Source organism: Guillardia theta (genome assembly GCF_000315625.1).
Source record: "Guillardia theta CCMP2712 unplaced genomic scaffold GUITHscaffold_33, whole genome shotgun sequence".
Lineage (NCBI taxonomy): Eukaryota > Cryptophyceae > Pyrenomonadales > Geminigeraceae > Guillardia > Guillardia theta.
The window spans coordinates 423754-443154 of NW_005434641.1; the positions used below are offsets into that span (position 1 = coordinate 423754).

Sequence of the window (19401 nt, forward strand, 5' to 3'; positions counted from 1 at the left end):
GATCGCTCTTGTCCGCCCTGCTCCTGCTCCTCCTGCTCCTGCTCCTGCTCCTGCTCCTGCTCCTGCTCCTGCTCATCCTGCCCCTCAAGACCCTCCTGCTGCTCCTGCTGCTCCTGCTGCTCCTCCTACTGCTGCTCCTGCTCCTGCTCCTGCTCCTCCTGACCCTTCTGACCCTCCTCTTCTTGACCCTGCTCCTGAACCTCTTGATCCTCCTGCTCCTTCACTGCTGCTCCTCCTACTGCTGCTCCTGCTTTTACTCCTGATCGTGGTGCTGCTCCTCGTCCGTCGCAATTCTCATGACGATCTCTCTCTTCCCTTGTAATGACTTGGGGAGATAGAAGCAGGATACTTGCAAAGAAAAATACCGGATTGATTGATTGATTGATTGATTGATTGATTGATTGATTGATTGATTGATTGATTGATTGATTGATTGATTGATTGATTGATTGATTGATTGATTGATTGATTGATTGATTGATTGATTGATTGATTGATTGATTGATTGATTGATTGATTGATTGATTGATTGATTGATTGATTGATTGATTGATTGATTGATTGATTGATTGATTGATTGATTGATTGATTGATTGATTGATTGATTGATTGATTGATCGATGGATGGATGGATGGAATTTCGAAGGGGTCCACATTTCTCGTATGACAAGAGTGTTGCTTGCAGCTTTAGCGATGATGATCAAACTCGCTGCTCTCTTCCTCCTCCTCAATTCGGCATGTGGATTTCTGCCGTCGTCGCACATTCGCTTCAGCACGATGACACAAAGGAGAATGACTTCCGCCTGCTCTCATAAGAGCATGAAGATGGTACTCTTGCCTACCAGCGACCAGGTACGCGTCTACTTCTCCTCGTCTCTACCTCTTCCTCCTCTTAGCCCTCCCTGCCCTCCTATCCTCCGCCATCTCTTCATCGCCTCCTCCTACTGATTCGTTTTCCCGTCCACGTTTTTCTTGTCCACTTCCTCTCTCCCTCATCGCAGGCGCTTCTTCTCGCCGCGGACGCTGAGCCAGCTGTCACCCCGGTCACAGCAGGAGAGACACCCAACCTCCTGATGCAGGTGTCCTCCTCTCCTCTCTCTCCCTTGCCTCCTCGGCTCTCTTCTGTTCTGCTCCTCTTGCCTGATGTTTCGCTCTCTTTCGCTCCTTCAGATCACTGGCACAGAGAACGTTCTTGTTTCCGTCCTCGCCATCTTCGCTCTCGTCATGGGCATTGCTGTCACCGGAGGCGTCGGGTATCTCACCTACCTCAACTGGAAGGTGCAGACATGATTCAATCTCATCGTCATCCGCTCTTATTGCCTTCCTCTCTGTCTCTGTCTCTGTCTCTCTCACGCTCTCTTCCGTCCTCCAGGACGAACAGTACATCAAGAGAGTCACGGACCCGAGCAGCCCAGAGTATCGTGAGCTACAAATGAGAGCCAGAGCGCTGGAGAGGAGCGAGGTGATATCCGCGTCTTCTGCCTTCGCATTCCCCATGACCCACTCCTCCTCTCTCCCCCTTCTCCATCCCCAGCTGCCCTTGTCTGTCCTTTCTGACTTATCTTGTGGTCTCAGTCAGGGAAGAAGAAGAGCGTTCTTGACGCTATCGAGGAGATGGAGAAACCTGCCAGACCCACCATGAACATTCCCTCCGAGCCAGGTGACCTTGACTTTGGCTTCCCTCTGCTTCTATTGCCTTTGTCTCTATCCCGTGCTTGTACTTCTCACACATGGGAAGGGAATCGAGACGCTCGACGTGCTCGAGCCAAGCGAGAGCGTCAGGAGCAGAAGAAGTCGACGGGCAAGAAGCAGGTGAGGAGAAGAAGGACGGGAAAGAAGAGTGACGTCATGCAGTTGGAAGGGTTGGATGCGACCAGCGAGGAGGGCAACAAGTCATTCTTCAATAATTTCTTCAAGTGAAGTGAAGGCTCAAAGCAATAGCACGTATCAAATATGAAAGTTTATTTGTGTTCACACTCGTAGAAGAAGAAGCGTCAAACTCCTTACAAAGTGGCGCCGTTAGCATCCTGGTTCTGGTCGAGGAAGAGGAGTTCCTTGTAGGTGGCGATCGGCCACAAGTGAGCAGGGCAGATCTCCTCGGCAGCATCGCAGGCCTTGCGAGCCTCGTCCATGATCTCGAGACGGAGGGTGCGAGCGAGCTGAGCCTTCTTAGCGATATCCTCCTCATGGTGGACCGCGTCGAGTCCCTTGCGAACAGCCTGGTGAGCAGCCTCAAGGCTCTTGCAGTCCAACGCTGCCTCCTTCATGGCAGGGATGATCTGCTGCCTCAACATGTCAAGGAGGGAGAGGGCCTCCATCTCCACCATCCCGGTATAGTGCACGTAGTTCACATCTCTGCGGGCAGCTAGCTCTTCCTTGCTCATGATGCCAAGTCCGCCGAACAACTTGACGTTCTTCTCGTCAGTAAGCTTGCCCATGGCCTCAACGCCGTTGTCAATTCTCCAGATCTATCAAATCTCGGTCAGGTTCATCCATGCGCACACAAAGAAACTTACTCCACGCTTGTTTGCCTCGTCCTTCCATGTGGGATCATAACCATTCCCATTGAAGATAACACGCCAGTGCTGGTCGAGAGCCTGCTTAGCAACATCGACAGGCTTCTGACCGGCCTCAATCTTGTCGGAGAACTCTCTGAGAGCATCCGCAGTGATGGCGCAGAGAACAGTGTTGACCAACGAGACGTTCTGAGCAGATCCAACAGCACGGAACTCAAATCGATGACCACCGTAGGGGAATGGCGAGGTTCTGTTGCGATCCTCAGCAGGGACCTGAGTCATGGATCATCAGCACCACAGCAGGTCCGACCAATGTAAGGCATCTCACCTCGAAGTCAGGAACAATGTCGACACCAGACTTGAGCATCTTCTTTGGCGGGGCGTAGTTGTCCGCAGTTCCCTTGCGGAAGTCGTCCAAGAACTTGGTGAGCGAGTCTCCAAGGTAGGTGGAGATGATGGCAGGTGGCGCCTCGCAAGCACCAAGACGGAAGTCGTTGCCTGGAGAGGCGATCGCACTTCGCATCAAGTCACCGTGCTTGTCAACCGCAGAGACGAGCGCGGCCATGAGCACGGGGAAAATCTCTTTCTTTCCGCTAGCCTTGGTGATCTGAGCCGCGTTGAGCAAGTTGATTCCTTCCTTGGTTCCCAAGGACCAGTTGTTATGCTTGCCAGAGCCATTGATTCCAGCAAATGGCTTCTCCTGGAAGAGGCACGCCAAGCCGAAACGAGCAGCAACTTCATCACAGATTTGCATAGCCATCAAGTTCTGATCAATCTGTGAAGTGCAGTGTCCGAAGTATGGAGCCATCTCGTACTGATTTGGTGCGACCTCACGATGGCGGGTCTTCAATGGGATGCCGAGGAGGAAGGCCTGATCATTGATTTAGTAACAGACGCTTACCACAAATGTAAAGTATTCACCTCTTCCTGCATGGCCTTGATGCACTCAAGCGCATGCTGGTTCAAAGGAGCAAAGTAGTGATCGCACATCTCCTGACCCCTGGGCTGATACAAACACTCAGCTCACATGACGCGACAGAGGAAACACTTACAGCCATTCTTCCGATAACAGTTCTGCCAGTCATCTGCAGATCCAAGCGACGAGCATACGCATCGCGAGGGACCAAGAAGAACTCCTGCTCAAGACCGATGTTGCTCTGGACACCCGACACGTCGTATCCGAGGTTCTTGAGGAAGCGAACTCCTTCCTTGTTCAAGGCCTGCTCAGCCCTGAGAAGAGGGGTCTTCTCATCGAGAGCATGTCCAGTCCACGAGATGAAGATGCTGTAGCAAGCTTAGCTTCACCCAATGAGTGCAAGCATTCATTTACCATGGAATGTGGACAGTATCTCCCCTGATGAAGATGGGAGAGGAAGGATCAATGACTTAAAACTCCAGTCAGATCATGCAATTCCAAACATCTTTTCTCACTCGTGTATCCTCCAGCCGTGTGCGTAGCACGAAGTCCTCCGTTGGGGTAGGAGGAGCCATCAGTCTCACCCTTTATCATGGTCTCTCCATCGAACTTGTAGTTGGGCTTGCCGTCCTTGCCAAAGGTGAAGAAGTAGTTGTGAACCTGGCCGGTCATGCCATGCCTAACACCGTTGCTGATTTGAACATATTAGATCGATAGAAAGTTGTGACAAACATCAAGACGTACGCTCCAAGGGGCTGGAACCAGTGCGTGTAAACGTTGGCTTCGTTGTCACGGCCCCACTCCATGACGGCAGCAGCAACTAAAGGAATGGAATCAACTTGTTGAAGACCTTCCATACGGAACAAGACACACCTTTGTCAGCCTTGGTCTCAACCCATTTGGGATCAGCCAGAAGAGCGGCAGACTCTCCTTGCTTCTTCAAGTACTACGCAAAGCAAGTTACTTTGAGGATCCAACAAAAATATGACATGTATTCATTTTTTTCAGTCAGAAAACAGCAAGAATTTATCACAAACACATTTTTTCTTTGCAATCATATTTTCATATGTGTGTTCGCACACTGCACACAGCCGCCAACCCCAACTCGAGACACCATCGCCACACTATCGGATACGACCCACGGGTTCCGCATCCCTGACACGACTGAACCGCCTGCTCACCTTGTCAGCCACGGCTCCGGTGAAGGTCTTGGAGCCGAACTGAGCATCCCATCCAGTGCTCATGTTTCTGGCGCTCATGTGCTGGACGCGGGATGCTGCGCGCAACGCAAGCGCCATGGCAGATCGGCTGACACGTGGAATCGCCATGATGCCTTCTTCCACACTCGCCGCGGCAGAGCTAATATACCCCTTCTTTCCCCACCCTCTCCATGACTACATACGCCACATACCCCTATCACCCCCCTTAATCCCTGTCTTACCACCCACTCAGATACACAAGAAAAGATGGTAACCCCCTCCCTTGTCACCCCCACCCCCCAATGATTTATTTTCTCTTTGCTGCTCACCACCCTACCCTCCCTTTGTCCCCTTTACTACCCCAGTGAACAGCAACCGTCCCCCGAAGCTGTACCCGAAACGCCCACCCCCATGTCCATGGTACTCGATGCCTCGGTACAAAACATACCCCCACTACCCCCCGTTTGTGCTGCCCTGCTTTACTGGGTCTATACACCAACCCCAAAGAAACGTTACCACCCCTCCTAGTACCCCCACCCATATCTTCAATTCCAGCAAAGAATGGTTGTGACTAGGACCCCACCCTGATCACCCAGTACCCCCCCGTTGACTTAATTTCACCCTCCGTTCCGTTTGAAAGGTGACACCTGCTACCAGTCCTGACATTCCTCAGGTTAACCCCCACCCCCCCCTTCGCTATTGTACCCCACGTCTGGGAAACTCCAATGAAGCTTCTTGCACAGGTGGTCGATCGACCAGGCATACGATTTACCCCTACCCCCTTAATTCCAGTTCTTACAATGGGTGTAAAGAGCCTTTTATATTACTCTCGCCTTGTCGTTCGCTTTCAAATGGTTGTCCCGTAGGACCTCATACAGTCTTTTATTATTAGTAGTTTCATGACAAGGGTACAACTAACTGAAACCCAAGGGGTAGGTGGTATCATAATGTTGAAAGCTGAAGGGGTGGTAATTCAAGGAGAACTTCACATTGGTGGGTGGGGGTGGTCCCTGTCATCGGGAAGGGGAAAGTTGTGTAGATGGCCGCCCAAGCCGAAGGGGTACAATTTGTGTTGAAGGGGTACGGAGAGGGTAAGTGAGGTGGGGTAGGTCTGCTTGGGGTTACGTGTGGTACGTGAGGTGGTCATCAAGGGCAACGTGTAGGTGGGGTACACATGGGGAGGGGTTCAAGGATGGAGGGACGCATTGGTACGTATTTCAGATCGTAGAGGAATAGAGAAGATTTCGACCTTGAGTACGATCAGTGAGGGGGGAGGACTAGATACCCCACCCCGTGACTTATGTCGGCAACTTTGGAAGAATATGGGGTAGTCTTTCTTACGATTGGGGCAAGGGGGGGTTGGGGGTGGTCAAGAAAGAGTCGGGGGTTCCATCGGACATTGGCTCTTGGACCCCCATTTTCACAGGAGAACGTGGGGGACCTGGTGTTTGAGTAAATACCTGGTAGGCAGCCTTTCACCATCGGGTTACTTGGCTCCGGGGCCCGGGACTGAGGGGTGATGAGGTTTCTAAAGGCAGCAGACTTGTGGGCATGAGAATCTAGAGGAGGAGAGGAGGAGAAGAGAGAAGAGAAGAAGATACGAGAGAAGAGGATTGGAGAATAGGCCTGATTTCTGCTCTCTTTGCTGAGACATTCCTGCTGAGACGGGGGGGGGTTGCATGAAGTCACATACTGGCAGGCATGGTATGAAGTCTCGTTGGTACGTCGTTGGTGCACACTAGTCAAGGACATAGCGATCCGGAAGGATGTCATACAGTGACCAGATTTGCAACAATTTGCAACAAGTAAGAGTCTTCAAGGACTCAAATGGTTCAGCTGTTACTTCCATCGACTTCTCAAAAGATGGGAGATTTCTTGTTTCAGGGAGCAACGATTCCGGTCTGAGGTTGTACGATGCCGTTGAAACTGGTAGCCTGATGAAAACTCTGTATGCCAAGAAACTTGGAATCGCACATGTTCGGTTCACACATGCAAACTCTGCGGTGCTCTGCGCATCCAGCAACAGAATGGACCATTCGATTCGGTATTGGTCCATGCACGACAATCGCTACCTGCGGCACTACAAGGGGCATCGGCAGCCCGTGATAGGGCTTCATGTATCGCCTGCTGGGGATACGTTCTTATCAGCTTCAGCAGATTCTACAGTTCGTCTTTGGGACATTCGATCGGATGCATGCACGGGGATGCTCCGGCTTCCTGTGATGTCCGCAAGGCCCAACGTTGCGTTCGATGACAAGGGGCTTGTGTTTGCTGTGACGATGAATTCTATGATCAACCTCTACTCCACCACAGAATACGACAAGGGTCCCTTCAGCACCTTCAGCACTGATTTGAAGTGCGCCTTCAGCGCCCGTTCAATGAAGTTCAGCTCCGACGGCAAGTACCTCCTACTGGCCGGAGGGAGCGATACGATCGCTGTCGTGGATTCGTTTACAGTGAGTGAGAGAAAGCGTCATCAGATTCGTTGACGCGTCTGGCGCAGGGTAATCATGTCGAGTTTCATCCTTCGGAGCCCTTCGTGGAGATAACCGACGCCTGCATGACACCGGTCGCTCCCTGCGACTCGAGGTTTTGGCGCTGAAACTTTCATGGTCAGGACTGTCGATACATTGTTGCCGGCACCAGCGAGAATAGCAGGCAGTGACTCGCTGCTCCCAGCCTTCCTCGATTGACCTCACTTTCATTGACAGAGAAAATGTAGCGGAGGGCGGCCTGCGGATATGGAAGTTTGTCTTCGATCCGTACGCTTCCTGTCTCCTTAGCTGGAATTGTGACGTCTTTTCCTCGCAGAGATAATCAGAAGGTGCTATCCAACGAGGTCAGTATACAGCCAGACGCGTGTTCCATCTATCAACGTCTCCCCTTCGTGCCTGTGCTCCTACATGCGTTCAGTCATGTGGAGCAGATGCCTTCACGTCTTCTGAACTCTGCGAGCAGGTCATGGTCTGCAAAGACATCCATCAAGGACCTGTCAACTGCGTCGAATGCAGTCCGACTCACCTGCTGATCGCAACCGCCTGCAGTGAGTCTGTCGGGTGCTGCCCTCGTCAATCTCACGCCTTCGCAGAGAACCTCAACTACTGGATGCCTGCAGGTCAGCAGCTCAGAGCTAATTGATTGGTTCTGCTCCTCACAACGGCAAGGGAGCCTCGAAGGGCTTCAGAGCCACCCGGCAAATTAGAATCAGATCAGAAGAACCTCAAGCGGTACCGTCCGCCCGGAGTAACAGCAGCATGGCGATAGGAGAAGTTTAGGCGGTTAATGGTTCAGGTCTCCACCATTCAGTCATAGCTAGGATCAGCCTGGGGCCAGTTCAACTTTTTGATTGCTTTGCTGGCCTGGCCTGAGCGGCAGAATCATGCCATGTGACACTGCCGGCGAGACCGACGAAGCTCAGCTGTGACGGTGGCTAATGGTTTGGCCACCAGCCTGTGACGGTTCCTCTGAGTCTGGCGATGCTATGATTTTACTCTTCACTACACTGGAATTCGTTTTTAATCCAACCTGGCCTGCGGCCGCCTGTTCAACGGTTCACGGTTTGATCCTTGCCCCCCCCCCCCCCGGGCCCGCCGGGCCCCGACCGCCCGGGATCCTGGCACTGTCCGGCCGGGCCCCCTGAGGCTCACATTGGGCCGCCGCTTTCCGAAGGCTTTTAAGGCTTGGAAGTTCCCCCACTGGGCCAAGTTCCGAAGTTCCGAGCCTCTTCCAAGCCTCCCGGCTCCGGAGGGCCCGTGGCACGGCACGGACGCCAATCATCAGTGCTAACCGTTTAATGAAACTTGCGGCAATTTGAAAGCTCCCTCAATGGGCGGCCGGCCTCACGCCGGCAGCGGCGGCCACCCGGCGGCAACTCAGTGACTTGCCATGCCACTGGCAGTCCGACAGTACGGTACTGCGGTGAACTTGGAAGGCTCAGACTCGGCTCAGCGGCCCGGGCGCCCCGCCGGGGCCCGGCGCCGCGGGCCCGGCCCGTACGCCGGTCCGATCAGGCTGAGTCGCCCTCCCCCACAGCTCCCCAGGAGCCGCAACTTGAAAATGCAACAGGGCAGGTACGGAAGAGGAGGAGAGGGGAGGGAGAGGGGAGGGAGACAAGAGGGAAAGGAAGAGAAGGAGGGAAATGTTACGAGAAAAGTTGAGGGAAGGAAGTTTGAAAGAATGCAGAATGGGCGACTGTAACACAAGGAAGAAGGAAGGACGTTCGGAGAGCAATAAGATGCATCCAGAGGTCGTAGAAACACATGGAGGCACACTGAAACTTGACGGACCGAGGACGATCTTCTAACGCCTTTCTTTGGTGCTGCAGCAAAGTTCTCGGGCTCATGCGCAGCGGTGAGAGGAGGGAGCTGTCGCTCAAACCCTGTCAAGGAGTCCCACTGATCTTGCTGCCGTCAGGGTCAACGATGATGAGCAAGAACGAGACCTCTCAGGAAGTCTCCTACCATGACTCGGGGTTTCACGTGAGTTGCTCGGGAGCAGACGAGCTGTGGCTCGAGGCCTCTGACGGTGACTGGCAGCTGGGGCAAGTGCTGACCCTCGATGTTTGCAAAGTGGATCATGCTGCAGAGACTTGCTACGACAACCCCCTCCAGAACGTCGAGTTCATGTCGGACAGCGACGTTGTTTCTCCTCTTCCTCCTCCCCTTCCGCTCACATTGTTGGTCAGATCATCCTCGAGAAGGTTGTCTTGAAGCCGGACCAGGAGGGAGGAGATTGCTTCGCCTTTGTGCGAGCAGGTCCTCCTGCTCCTGCTCCTGCTCCTGCTCCTGCTCCTGCTCCTGCTCCTGCTCCTGCTCCTGCTCCTGCTCCTTACTCCGCGGACCCTCACAGTCCTTGCAGGGCCGCGAGCTAAGATCGCCTTCTTGGGTTCCGAGACGAGGATCGGCATAGTGACCTGCGGTGGACTTTGTCCTGGTCTTGTGAGAAGCGGAGGAGGAGGGTAGAGGAGCGGGAGGGAGAGGAGGGAGAGGAGGGAGAGGAGGGAGAGGAGGGAGAGGAGTTGGAGGGAGAGGAGTTGGAGGGAGAGGAGTTGGAGAGTGGAGAGTGACGGGGCGGGCAGAACACCGTCATCCAAGAGATCGTCATGACGGCTAGCAGGCAGTACGGGGTGAAGGAGGGGAACGTGCTGGGGATACGAGGAGGGTTCAAAGGGTTTCTCGATCCCTCGTTGCAGGTAGCAGGACGCGCTCTGACCGCTGCCCTGCTGAAGCCTCTTCCCAGCCTCCTGTGGTCTTGACGCCCTCCTCCGTACGAGATATTCACAACCTGGGAGGGACCATCCTTGGATCGAACAGGTTGCAGAGGATGAAGAGGAAAAGGAGGAGGACGGGGAGGGAGAAGGGGACGGGGAGGGAGAGGAGGGTGAGGAGGAGGGTGAGAAGGGTGAGGAGGGTGAGGAAGAGGGTGAGGAGGGTGAGGAGGATCTGACGAGATTCTGCAGGGGAGGATTCGATTGCGAAAAGATCGTGGATGCGATAGAAAGGTGTCTCAACTGACTTGCGGGGAGGGAGCCTGAGGCAGGGGAGCAGGATCAAGTTGGACCAGCTGTATGTGATCGGGGGGGACGGGACTCACGCGGCCGCGTTGAAGCTCTTGGAGGAGGCGAGAGAGAGGAAACTCAAGGTAAGAGACGCTGGGGGTTTTGAAGCTCAAACGTTATACTGTCGAGCTGTTGTTGAACGCCCTTCCCTTGCACCATATTTCCCTTTTCCCCCTTAGCCCTCTCGCATACTCTTCCCTCTCCTCTTTCTCTTCCATTTAGTCCTCTCGTCACTCCTCCCCTCTTCTCCTCTCCCCTTCGTCCCCTCGTCCTCCCTCGTCTCACTCCCTCCAGGTTTCCATCATTGGCATCCCCAAGACTATCGACAACGACATCTGCGTCATCGATCGCTCCTTCGGCTTTGACACTGCGGTTCCCCTCCCCTGCTGCCCCCCTTCCTTCCTCCCCTCCTTGACACCAGCTGCAGGTCCAGGAGGCCATCAATGCCATCAAAAGCGCAAAGACAGAAGCGCTCTCGACATCCAACGGTGAGAGGAGGAGGAGGAGGAGGAGGGGGAAGCATTGAATCTGCTAGCTCATTCAAGCACTCCACCTCTACTCGCTCTCTCTTGCACCTCAATCCCTCTATCTCAATCCTTCCTTAATCATCTGCTGCTCTCCTGCTCATCACAATCTTATCCTCATGGTAGGTGTTGGGATCGTGAAGCTCATGGGCAGGAGCTCCGGTTACCTCACGGCTCACGCCACGTTTGGCTCACGAGACGTCGACGTCTGTCTCATCCCCGAGATTGACTTCGACCTCGAGGTCTGCTGCTGCTGCTGCTCCTCCTCCTCCTCCTGCTGCTGGTGCTGGTGCTGGTGCTGGTGCTGGTGCTGGTGCTGGTGCTGGTGCTGGTGCTGGTGCTGCTGCCGCTGCTGCTGCTGCTGCTACTGCCACCACCGCCGCCTCGTCTGTGTACCTCGTACCTCGTTCCTACTTCCGTATGCCCACTCGTCCTTCATCTCCTTTTCCTCCCTCCTCCATACACTATCTTGCTCAGCTGGTGTTCAGGGACCCCACGGCCTCTGGTCGCACATCCGCAAGCTGTTGAAGGCTCAGGTAAGCAGGAGGGGGAAAGAGAAAGAATGACGATGAAAGGGGAAGGGAAGGGAAGGGGAAGCAAAGGCATGAGAAGGATGGGGTGGGAGGAAAGTGGGGGAAAGAGAGAAGATGAAGGGGAAGGGGGAAGGTGGGAGGTGAAAGGGAGGAGACAGGGAGGGAGGGGGAGGATGGGTGATTGAGGGGACGGAGACGATTCTGATTCCGCGGGTGCAGGGCCATGCAGTGATTGCGATTGCGGAAGGAACTCAAATTCGATGTGAGTCAGCCGAGCCTTTGCTCTCAAATTTCAATCCTCCTGCTGCTCCTGCTGCTCCTGCTGCTCCTGCTGCTCCTCCTGCTCCTCCTGCTCCTGCTGCTCCTCCTGCTGCTCCTCTTGCCCCTGTCTCTTTCCTACTCCTCCTGCCCGTCCAGCTGCTCCCTCCCTTCCTCTTCCTTCCTTCTTCCCTTGGTTGGTTTTCTTGCTATCCATTGAGATTGACCGAGCAGCCTCCTCCTCCTCCAGCAAGGAAGTCAAAAGTCAGTCAGATGAGTCGGTAGGGATGCAAGGGACCAAGTCAATCAGTGAAGGTTTGTTATCCCATCTCCCCCCCTCCCCTCCACCCCTCCTCCTGCTTGCGCCCCCCCCCCCCCGCCCACCCTCTCCCCCGCTCCCACCGCATCGGCGCTCCTCCCCTCTTCGTCACTTCCTCCCTCTGTTTCTGTTCCTCCTCCTTCTCCTCCTTGACCCCCTGCCTCACGTTTGTGTGCAAAGATGTCGGCAAGTGGTTCCGTGAAGCAGTGAAAGAAGCCATGAAGGTTTGCTGCTGCTGCTGCTGCTGCTGCTGCTGCTGCTTTTTACCCTGACCCCTCAGTGACTCATCGCTTGTTGCAGCATCCTGATCGTGAGAGTGGAGGAGACAACGAGAGCATCGAGATCTCCGTCAAGTACATCGGTGATTCGTCTATCTCCTTCCTGTTTCCTCCTTCCTTGCTATTGTTTCTCCTCCTCCCCCCTTCCTCCCTCCCTCCACCTCCTCCATCTTCACCCTCTGACTCTCTGAGTAGACCCTTCCTACATGGTTCGAAGTGTCCCTGCTAACGTCAGCGACTCCATCTACTGCTCTCTGCTCGGCTCTCAAGTCTCTGACTCCCTCCCTCCTCTTCCTCTCTGCTTCTCAACATCCCCTTGCTTCCGTCCCTCCCTCCTCTGCTCCTTCCTCCCCCCCCCCCCCCTTGCCGCTCCCCTCTCCTCCTTCTCTCTTGTATCCTCACTGGACCCGCAGGGTGTTCACGGAGCCTTCGCGGGTTTCACCGGCTTCACCGTAGGGCTCGTCAACAGCAGGACTGTCTACATCCCCATGCGGGTAATTGACAGACTCACCTGCTGCTGCTGCTGCTGCTGCTGCTGCTGCTGCTGCTGCTGCTGCTGCTGCTGCTGCTGCTGCTGCTGCTGCTGCTGCTTCGTCTTCTTTCTCTATCTTTCTGATCGTTCACCTTCACCTTCAGTTGATCAGCTCTGGCACGAGGCGCCTGAACCCCAAGGGAAGGACTTGGTAAGTCTCTCCCCCCCCCTTCCTCTCCTTCTGACTCGCCACTCCTTGCCACCTCCAGGCAGCGAGTCTGCGCTATCACCCAGCAACCGACTTTCCTTGCCCAGGGCCTCTAATTACGTTAATTAATTTACACCTCGTGCTCCTGCTCTGCTATTCACAACCCCCTGCTTTCAGTTCCGCATCCTTGCCGCGTCAGTCTTCCAGCCTCCTCCAGACACCTACCAGCGAATCTCCTTCACCGTACAAAATGGAAGTTCGCTCTACTCACATGCAGGTCCGGGTTCGCTTGCCGCCCTGCCCCCTTCCCATCCCGCCGCAGCACCAGCCCGACGCCCATTCTCTGACCAGGAGGACGAAAGCGTCCTACCGCACCCTGCGAAGTGATCAGGAGAGGAGGAGAGTAAGAAGTGGGAGGGGAAACAAGGTGAGCAGCAGGCGGGAGCGAATATGAAGGGAGGGGGAGCAAGGAGAGGGAGGGGCAAGGGGACGCAACAAGGATGCGAGAGGAGAGGAGAGGAATGTGGGGGGCAGGCCGCTGGTCTGCGAGCTACCTGGATGTCGTTGTGCGGGTTGCTGAAGGAGGAGACGCTGATGTTTCGCCCTGCCCCCATGTGCAGCATGCTGAGCTGATCCTCCTCCTCCAGATCTCGCTCATCTCCAGCTGAGCATCAGCTCGGGTTCCAGCTGGAAGCAGCTTACCTTCGATCGGACGGGTCAGGTTTGCCCTCTGGAATGTGCTGTTGACGAAGCTGTCGAGCTCGTCCTGTCGCTTCATGCGTGAGTTTCATTTTCTTCTCCTCCCCCTCCTCCCTCCTGCCGAAATTCCACCCGCTCCTTCTTGCTTCCTTCCAGGCTTCCCCCAGCCTCTCCCCTCCCTCCCCCTCCCTCCCTTCCCGCACTCGCTCGCTCCTCTCAGCCTCATCCCCACGGCTTTCACCTGCTTCGTCTTCCAGTCCCCTGCTGCTTCTCCCTCGCTCGACTTGTCGCTGGGGATTCGCCGGACCTCGTCGAAGTAGAGGCCCTGGATCAAGGCCGGGTAAGGGAAGACAAAAGGAGGCAGGGAGAAGGAGATGGAGGGAGGAGGGGAGTGGAGGGAACAGACGGAATTGCACCAGGAGCGATCTGAAGCGTAAGGGAGGGGGGACAGGAGGAAGAAACAATCAGTTGCGGAGTACAGGATGGGGAACCTTGGAGTTAGCAGCTTCTCGCTCCGGAGAACGCAGCCCAATCCCACTGTGATGACGTCAGAGCTAGAGAGAAGCAGCGGAGGGGAAGGAGGAGAGCGGGGAGGTCTCGAGGAGGGCAAAGAAAAGTCGACCTGTCGTCTCTGCTTCCAAATTTCTCGAGCACCTATTGGACTAATCACGTTGAGGAAAGGAGGCAGGAGGGGAGGAAGTTCAAGGCAAAGGAGCACAAGGGGCAATACAAGTCGGGAGCAGGGGCTCGGCGCCGCCACGTTGAACATGTCGTCACCTGGAGCAGCAGCTAAGTCAAGCCAGCAAGGACAGACAGGCTTTCTTGCTTTCACCTCCTCGCTCCGGGTTGAAGAAGTGGAAACTAGCGGGTGATGTACAAGACGCGATGTTCTTCTGTACAAAAGGACACACGTCAGCCGCAACAATCACCCTCCATCTACTCTCGCTCATCTTCATCCAATCCTCTTCTCATGTCTTCTTTCCTTGTTCCTCATCGCCCCCCTTCCCTCCTCCCGCCCTTCTCTACCTTCTTGATCGGGGTGTTGAAGTCTACTGGCCGCCTGCTCGAGCATCACTGGCTGAGGTCGCAAGGCAAACTACGGACCTCGAGTGCCGCGACACTGGTCGATTCTTCCCCATAGCAGCTTCCCGCGGGTTGTAACTGTCCTGCCAAGCTGAGAGGAGGTCAGGGGGCCAGCTGGACTTGCACACCCCGTGGCGGATCATCTCACCACCAGTCTCGCTTTCTCGCGATGAAACTTGAGAGCCGGTCCCCAAGACTTGCTGTTGGGCAGGCGAACGAGGTCAGTTTGACCGCCGCACAACCATCCTCTTCCTCACCTTCTCCCTCACGAGCGAGCTTATCCTCCTCGCAGGCCCTGCCGCAACCTCGTCACGCCCGGCTGACTCCTCAAAAGTCTCAAACCAGGCGGCAGCCCTCTTCCCCGTGCTCTTGCTGCTTGAGACCTCCCGTCCACCTCCCTGGCCTCCACGTCCAAGCAGTCTTCAAACAGATCCCCTCCGTCCGCGTCTCTTCCTGCAGACACATCTGCCATGAGAAGAGATGGCGCAGGCTTTCCAGTGTCAGCCCACCAGTGAGGATGTTGAGCTGTGGAAGTGAGTTTGATATCTCAAGCCGCCTTCGAGTTCTGAAGCCTCACGTCAGACGAGATTGTGCAGGATGGTGAGGGAGGAGAGGCACGAAGAGAAGGAAGGATCAAGACGAGAAGGAGAAAACGACGGGAAGGAAGAGAAGGAGAGGAGGGCAAGGGTGCAGCAAAATCTGACTCGGGTGTTGGAAATCTGTCGGTGACATCTCACCCGGCTTTCGCGTTTCCTTTCATGTTGACATTCTTAGATTTTACGTTCATCTTCTTCAAGTCCGATGCAACATCGTCAACTTCCCCTGCCCGTGACTGATGCTTGGCATCCATCGCCGGCGAGCTGTTGCAGTCTGCTTCAGTGTCCTCCTCCCTTCCCTCCACTCGCTACCTCGTGTAATGCACAGGGGGCATCTCTCCTGAGATCTGAGCAGGTAGCAAGTGAGATAGTGACCCTCCTTCCTCTCCGTCTCCCCACCTGTAGGACATCTGTGTTGGTCCCTCCCTCATGCTTTGTCTCACACCTGCATGCGCAACATCAAATCTTCTCCTTCCTCTTAGACGCCTCTCACCCCGCATGCGCATGTCCTCTATCGTGTGCGTTAGAGGCAGCAGGAGCTGACTGCAGTCTCGAAATGTGTAGCTGGAAGTCAGTTGCCCCCACTGTCGCCCCTCCTCCCCCTGGACCGTCCTGCTGCCCCTCCGAGCTGCGGGCTGACTGGGGCAGCGTGATGTTGAACCTCTTGGCCTTCGCTACCACATCATTGCGAGCCAGGATGTCCCGCGTGTCCGGCCTCCTCTGCGGTGCCTTGATCAAGCAGCGGTTCACCAGGTCCATCAGGTCAGGAGAAAACCGCGACGGCAGCGGCTCTTGCTGCTCCGACAGGATGCGGAGGATGAGGGCCCCCTGGTTGCTCGCCTGGAATGGAAGCCCTCCTCCCGTGCACATCTCGAAGATCACGCATCCCAGCGCCCACACGTCCGACTTGACGTTGTACGGGCTTCCCTCGCACAGCTCAGGGCTCAGGTAGTAGGGCGTCCCCACCATCGTGTGCGCCATCTCCTGGGTGTTGTTAAGCATCCTCGACACCCCAAGGTCTCCGATCTTCGCGTCCCCGTTGGCAGTGATGAAGACATTCGCTGACTTGAGGTCGCGATGCAGCACCTTCTTCTCGTGCATGTGGTTCAGCCCCACCGTTATCTGGAGCGTCCACTTCCAGATCTGAATCTCCTTCATCACCTTTCCCTCTTCGCTCTTGATCCTGTCCGACAAGGTGCCATGCTCTGCCCACTCCATCACAATGTGCAGGATCTCATCATCGAGGAAGGAGTCGTAGTAGCGGATCACGTAAGGATGCTCGAAGGAAGCAAGCAGCTGCACCTCCAGCAGGGCCTGCTCCTCCTCCTCAGGTACCACCGCTGACATGTCGATCTCCTTGACGCAGTAAACTCGGTTGTCCGCTTTCCTGCGTGCCTTGAAGACAACACTGGATGCTCCTCTGCCCACCTAGAGGAAGAACATGGTCAAGTCTACCATGGGGAGGGCGGACACAGGTGCTTCACCTTCCGGAGGAAATCGAAATCATCCCTGGTGGATTGGGGCCTTTGCATGTTCAGCCGATTATCCCAGGGAGCTCAAGGAAATGTATGCGATAGTTTGCTCTCTTCAGCTGGTCTTGTAACAAGAGACAGGTGTGGATATGCATCCAACTTCCTCTATTCTATGCTCTTCTGATCCGCCCAATGGTTGCTCAACAATATTGAGCAGCCGCCTCGCGGGGCTACTCCAACCCTCCGTTGCCATCCCCCCCAATCTAATATCGCCATCCTCCCGTTGTCCACCAAACTTCGCCAGCCAAACCCAAATAGACCTGCAACAACGTCAAAAACGCGAGCAAACTGCTAGCAGGTATGGTTGCAGTGCCAGTATCCCATTCCTCACTGAGATTTTCGTAGGGCAACTGTCTCGGGAACCTTTTCCATCAACGTCTTGATTCCGCACTACATATTTATTCCAATCTGTGCAGATTCTACCGGCATCTCCTTGTCACTTTCAAAATTCTAACACGCATTCGGCTGCTGGCATGACAACATTGAAGCGCTCTGTACAAGAGCACCATATCAGCATGCCACCAACATGCCATCATTATTGTCCTCTCATTCATTGCATGATCTTCTTTGGTCCATCTCTTCCTTCGCCCTCACTACCATCATCACATCCTTCACCTAGTGCCGCCATAACAGTTTTCCCTCAAAATTCCCCACCCTACCTCAATTCCCTGCTGCCACCCTACTTCTGAACCCACCCTCTCCTTTCCTGTTCCACCACCCCACGTCTTTGCCCTCACCACACCCCACCCCTGCTTTTGTACCAAGTTTTCAATCCCCCGGCGTTGCTACCCCACCCCCTCGTTTCCTTCAACCACCCTACAGTCACAAGTACCCCTTCATACTATAAAGGGTACAATTGCTTCATGACGATACCGGTACATTTACCATCCCCACCCCCTACCCTTCACCTCCCTACTGCTGTCCCCCACGACCACCCCCTTGGGACATTACCCCTCCAAACAAGGAAAGTACCCGACCGAGGTCTTTCAAAACCACCCCCTTCATGTACCCCCTCGTTCGCCCCCCTCCTACGATCCCACCCCCTGTACTTTAATAAGGGTAGGTAGGGGTACCTTTTCTACCAATGTCATGTTCCCACCCCCACCCCTAATTTACCTTTTGGACACAGGTGGGGTCACGGGAGCGATGGACCTACCCCACCTCCCCGTTGTCCTAGGCGATAGCGGTGGGGTAGTAAACTTATTGGATCAAGCTCCCCTCAGTTATGCAATTAGTGGATTTGAAAAGACAGCGCCAAATACCAAAACTTGAAGGATCGACGTGACCCGGCCCCGGCCGGGCAGTGAGCCTGGGCCTCGGAGCCTCCCGCCGGACCAGAGTAGCCTCGGCGGCGTCCCTCAGTGTGCCGCCGTCACGGTGATCGGACAGGCCGCATGCCAGCCGCCTGGCCGGGCCCCCGGGCCCCCCGCGCCCGGCGGCGCGCCGGGACGGTCACGGCCGGGTGCGGCCACCGCCGGTAAGGCCGCTTGAAGGCTGCGGCGGGCCCGGCGCCGCCGGGCCGGCGGCCCGGGCCGGCCCTCCCGGGCGGCGCGGCGCGGCCGGCCCGGGACCCGGTCACGGCGCCAGCCTCACTAGCGGCCGGGCCGCCGCATAGCGTTGACATTTTGCTTTTTCTGCTTTGGGCTGTATGTTTTCCCGTGAGGGGGTTGTTCTGCTTTCTATGTGGATTGGGGGGTGGCGTCTCTGAGGATAGAAACAGGGTCCAAATTTCAGGTTTATAACTCTGATGTTGTTTTCCAAAAAGATATTTTAAACTGTATTGTGGAATGGTTGAGTATAAACAGAGAAGAAGGGCTGCACCCCAGAAGTTGCAGTGCGATCATGGGGTCGTCTACTAACTAATTTGTAGAGCCTTCTTATGGTACAGTTTTATAAACAAGTTTGAACGACCTCCCTACACGCCATGAGCCTCCCCTTGTTCGGGGCACGTCGCACCGCTCTGTACTGCCCTAACCATGGCTCGCAAACAGCGAGCCCGCGGCAGCGTGTGCAGACATCAGATGTTCACCGAACATCCTCATGGGAGATTACTGAGGTGTAGAGATGATGATCCTTGAGGAGTGCTTCGTACGGTGCGTGAATCTCACGAAAAATCGTTTGGTGAGCGAAGAGCATCAATAATACAAGTGAAAATCACCATCACAGGGATACGTTGCAATCGAAACCGGGTTGTGAAATACCCTAAGCTATCTGCGATGCATGACAGGGAAACTGAGTTGGAGTAGATGGATGGAGATTACACACAAGACGACAGGGAATCATCATCCGACGGTGACTGGATTGTTCAAAAGCCGTACAGTCACCAGTGAGCTCAAGAACACATGTCTTCACGATGATGGCTGATAGGCTCGCAAGAAATACAGTGCATTTTAGCAGTGAGCTGCTCGATTGCTTGAAACCACGATGATCCACAGCACTATCGAATGATAACAAGCAAGTCCACCGGTTCGTGAAGGATTCTTCATCCGGTTTTCAAGGATGTGTTAGAACGATGAAACATGTTGCAAATCACCAAGGTCTATGCCATTTGATCACATGATGCATCATCTAAATATTACTGGTGTGAACTTGCATCAGATCGTGTGTTCATCAATGAGCCGCTGCCAAGCAGATGATACGGTCACAGCAAACACGAGCACTTTGAAGATGCTGATATTCCAGGCCGTACAGCATTTATGATGTGGATACAT

The 19401-nt window shown here is 54.9% G+C and overlaps 6 protein-coding genes across 6 annotated transcripts; 3 read left to right on the top strand and 3 right to left on the bottom strand.

The window, feature by feature from the left end:
• Positions 1 to 683: 683 nt before the first annotated feature.
• On the top strand, positions 684 to 1964 carry GUITHDRAFT_163157 (hypothetical protein). The gene is made up of 7 exons (XM_005832797.1): positions 684 to 852; positions 1002 to 1079; positions 1171 to 1278; positions 1373 to 1462; positions 1576 to 1660; positions 1739 to 1812; positions 1855 to 1964. The coding sequence occupies exons 1-7, from the start codon at positions 694 to 696 to the stop codon at positions 1918 to 1920; spliced, it is 660 nt and encodes a 219-aa protein (XP_005832854.1). The 5' UTR covers positions 684 to 693; the 3' UTR covers positions 1921 to 1964.
• Positions 1965 to 2003: 39 nt separating this feature from the next.
• GUITHDRAFT_71007 (hypothetical protein) lies at positions 2004 to 4676 on the bottom strand (the record flags this gene model as incomplete). The annotated part of the gene is made up of 10 exons (XM_005832798.1): positions 2004 to 2468; positions 2517 to 2789; positions 2845 to 3387; positions 3438 to 3521; positions 3569 to 3800; positions 3847 to 3901; positions 3948 to 4123; positions 4177 to 4252; positions 4306 to 4378; positions 4614 to 4676. The coding sequence occupies 10 exons, from the start codon at positions 4674 to 4676 to the stop codon at positions 2004 to 2006; spliced, it is 2040 nt and encodes a 679-aa protein (XP_005832855.1).
• A 1721-nt stretch (positions 4677 to 6397) lies between these two features.
• Positions 6398 to 7769, top strand: GUITHDRAFT_108328 (hypothetical protein; the record flags this gene model as incomplete). Its single annotated transcript, XM_005832799.1, has 7 exons — positions 6398 to 7087; positions 7135 to 7200; positions 7249 to 7292; positions 7343 to 7393; positions 7443 to 7470; positions 7590 to 7674; positions 7720 to 7769. 7 exons carry the CDS (start codon positions 6398 to 6400, stop codon positions 7767 to 7769), a joined length of 1014 nt encoding a protein of 337 aa, XP_005832856.1.
• A 1421-nt stretch (positions 7770 to 9190) lies between these two features.
• On the top strand, positions 9191 to 12896 carry GUITHDRAFT_163159 (hypothetical protein; the record flags this gene model as incomplete). The annotated part of the gene is made up of 19 exons (XM_005832800.1): positions 9191 to 9268; positions 9316 to 9385; positions 9489 to 9568; positions 9709 to 9822; positions 9870 to 9943; positions 10090 to 10131; positions 10178 to 10271; positions 10483 to 10560; positions 10616 to 10676; positions 10839 to 10954; positions 11201 to 11248; positions 11465 to 11507; positions 11738 to 11818; positions 12003 to 12046; positions 12123 to 12183; positions 12296 to 12369; positions 12514 to 12594; positions 12737 to 12783; positions 12842 to 12896. The coding sequence occupies exons 1-19, from the start codon at positions 9254 to 9256 to the stop codon at positions 12894 to 12896; spliced, it is 1278 nt and encodes a 425-aa protein (XP_005832857.1). The 5' UTR covers positions 9191 to 9253.
• On the bottom strand, positions 12888 to 13438 carry GUITHDRAFT_152590 (hypothetical protein). The gene is made up of 3 exons (XM_005832801.1): positions 13335 to 13438; positions 13052 to 13156; positions 12888 to 13001 (listed from the first exon to the last, which is right to left on the bottom strand). Exons 1-3 carry the CDS (start codon positions 13401 to 13403, stop codon positions 12954 to 12956), a joined length of 222 nt encoding a protein of 73 aa, XP_005832858.1. The 5' UTR covers positions 13404 to 13438; the 3' UTR covers positions 12888 to 12953.
• Positions 13439 to 15681: 2243 nt separating this feature from the next.
• On the bottom strand, positions 15682 to 16894 carry GUITHDRAFT_159664 (hypothetical protein; the record flags this gene model as incomplete). Its single annotated transcript, XM_005832802.1, has 3 exons — positions 16643 to 16894; positions 15964 to 16586; positions 15682 to 15697 (listed from the first exon to the last, which is right to left on the bottom strand). Exons 1-3 carry the CDS (start codon positions 16688 to 16690, stop codon positions 15682 to 15684), a joined length of 687 nt encoding a protein of 228 aa, XP_005832859.1. The 5' UTR covers positions 16691 to 16894.
• Between the last annotated feature and the right edge of the window lie 2507 nt (positions 16895 to 19401).